This window comes from Anoplophora glabripennis, unplaced genomic scaffold, assembly GCF_000390285.2.
Source record: "Anoplophora glabripennis isolate ALB-LARVAE unplaced genomic scaffold, Agla_2.0 scaffold1226, whole genome shotgun sequence".
NCBI lineage: Eukaryota > Metazoa > Arthropoda > Insecta > Coleoptera > Cerambycidae > Anoplophora > Anoplophora glabripennis.
Window position 1 is genome coordinate 90614 of NW_019417556.1, and position 2821 is coordinate 93434.

General features: G+C 35.2%; 1 protein-coding gene across 1 annotated transcript in view; it reads right to left on the reverse strand.

The window, feature by feature from the left end:
- The window catches only part of LOC108915050 (facilitated trehalose transporter Tret1-2 homolog), an 11045-nt gene extending 8777 nt beyond the window's left edge, over positions 1-2268 (reverse strand). Inside the window, exon 1 of the mRNA XM_018720998.1 lies at positions 2099-2268. Within this exon, the coding sequence (XP_018576514.1) occupies positions 2099-2106 (8 nt within the window). The 5' untranslated portion in view covers positions 2107-2268. The remainder of the gene's footprint in view (positions 1-2098) is intronic.
- Positions 2269-2821: the final 553 nt, after the last annotated feature.

A 2821-nucleotide genomic window follows, 5' to 3' on the forward strand; every position in this document is an offset into this window, starting at 1 on the left:
GTAGTGATGGGCATAATCGACCAATTTTGATAATCGAGTTATCGGTAATCGAGTACTTCTAATAATCGAGTGATCACTCGAGATACGAGATATTGGTCGTTTTCATCCCAGCGGCGCACAAATATGTTTGTATTAGTCATATATTACTTATAAGCGTAGCAAAAAAAAAAAAGCTCACGCACTTCAAAACCTAACCACTTTTTCGTTTTATTCTAAAAAAAAGGTTACGCAATCAGTGACTATTTGCAGTATGCACTAACATTTTGGGGTGCAACCGTAGGGTAATAATCACTCGAGTGGTGGGAGTAAACATCTCGAGATATCTCGAGTGATCTCAATAATCGAGTACCACTCGATTTTTCACTCGAAATCTCCCATCACTAGTAGGTATCGCTTCTCTGTAGTTATTTACCACAATCCTTTCTCCTATCTCTAAACAGAACTCCAAAGGATGTGCATCATCACCAACTTCTAGAGTGTGAATTACTTTTGGTTTGAAAGCCTTAAACTTATTTTCTACGAAAATCCTCTGAATATGTGTTTTGCTAACATCGATTATTAGATATCTTCCTTAGTGACAGTCTCGGGTTTTCTTTTCGAAATCAAAACTAGTATTATGGCTGCATCATCGTGATCGTGTCTCTTTTTTGACCTTTTTACGTTTTTTACATCACCAGTTAAATCAAATTTTCGAATTAGTTTTCTTAAAATGATTGGAGGTGTGTTGAACTTGGCGGACTTCAAGTAGAATAGTTTTGTAATGGCGCGTACATACTGATTCTGCTGTGTTCTCAAAATAAATGTTGGATTAATGTTTTTGAGGTTTTTAATCCCCCTGTATAAAAAATGAATTATTAACATGCAAACATGTGTATCTGTTTTTCAATAAAGCAATATTTTTTAAATAGAATGGCTTCTCCGAAAGTATTAAAAAATAAATAGAGTCCTAGAATATCCCAGAATGTTGAGTATTAACTAGAAGGCCATGCTTTCATATTTAAACATAAAATTTTATTCCAAGCAACTTTTCCCCATTACTTTTTCACGTAGCGTAAAGATTTAAGGTACTTTATTCTTCACTGTTTTTACCTTTTCCAAATTTCTGAACACCCTGTACATTAAATTGAACAAATGACTATCTTGCCAAGGGTTTCTGGACAAGCAAAAATTTTTATGAAGAATGATTTTTTTTGACAATTGAAATTTTGTATCCATTTCAGGTATAGGCAGCCAGAACTGGGGACACCCTGTATATATATTTTTCTACTGTTTTGCGTTGGACAGTTTTTGAAAGTCGATGTTTCACATTGTGCTCTGACTGGTCCGTGCTAGCACAGATTAATTTAAACATTAATCTGGGGTGCTAGTCTGAAGTTCTGAACCTGAAACCTGAAGGTTGATGTTGATCTCGTTCTTCGTTAATTTTCCTATTTAGAATGCCTGTTTGCCGATAAAAAACCGTTACAAATGTATTTGACACTGATCTTGCTAAAAGGTTTAAAGGTTCTTAAACCTTATTTTTTAATTTTTTATATTGTACAGGACTTGTATAAATTAAACCAACCAGTTATAATTAAAAAATGTCGCTTTGCGACCTCAGTACTTATAAACTCAACAAAATCCCTTGCGTACGTCACAGGACGAAAGAAACGGCTAAATATGAGATTTGATTTTAATACACCCCGTAAAAATAATTTTCGGCGACGCATTCGATATGGTTGATTAACATTGTCTATAAAAACATTGATACAGAGATTTGACCTGGAGCAACATGCAAACAGTCTTTTTGTTGTCGTCAATTTTTTTTCGTTAGCGATTAAACTCAGTAAAGTGAAAGCGTGATTCACAATGTATAATTTCATCAACTTCTACTGGAAGTAGGTACGTAGTAATATTTTGAAACGTATGGAAATTCGGATTAACTAACGTCCTTCGTTTTGTTTTCTTACCCAAATTAATTCATAACAATTAGATTTTATTTTGAACCAATTGAAAAACGTAAAAAAACACTATAACTTCGAATTGAACAATCAATTAAGCTTTTTGAAATATGTATATTATCACAGACCTCAAATTTAAAAAAAAAACAGTTACTTACGTTTTCATTTCGATAGACGCAGTTATCTATACTGCACCACAAGAAAATCTGTTCAGCGCTATCTTCATCGTTAGTTGGCACTTTTACTGGCAATTACATCGTTCTGCTTTCGAAGGTATGTAACTACTTCATTATGTTTGTCCTGACCAGTCAACGCAACAGTTCTTGCGACTGCAGGAAGTGGACAAGTAAAAGTACTCTGAGTTCTTAAGGTGCCTACGTTTAAAGAGAAAACCGTGGCAAGAATCAACGCGAGGGCAACATTGCTCGTCAGTCAAAGTAGTAAATCAGTGCTCTTGCACTCGTTGAACTTGGACGCATCCAAGATCTATGTATTTATCGGGAAACAATTATTGTACAAGGTGTTCCGTATCGTTTTCAAATCTTGACAATTCAGTGCCTGATTTACTTATAGGCTGGTGTAGGTTGCAGCCTACAGGCCCCCACCAACTAGGGGCCCCCACCATGTTAATACATTTTTTTTTTAAGACAAAGGGGCAAAGGGGACAGCATGTATTGAAATATCGTTATTAAAAAGCCATGAAAGTTTTTAACTTATTATGGGAAACAACTACTCTGCCGATTAAAGCCCCGTCCAGCATCCCAAATATGTAGTAAATAGCTACACGATTTAGTTATTTGGATATCTATGTATTTTGAGTGTGGGTGAGGGTGAGAGATGGACCTAGTGTGGTAGATTTTAATGGGATGTTTTGTCTCCTT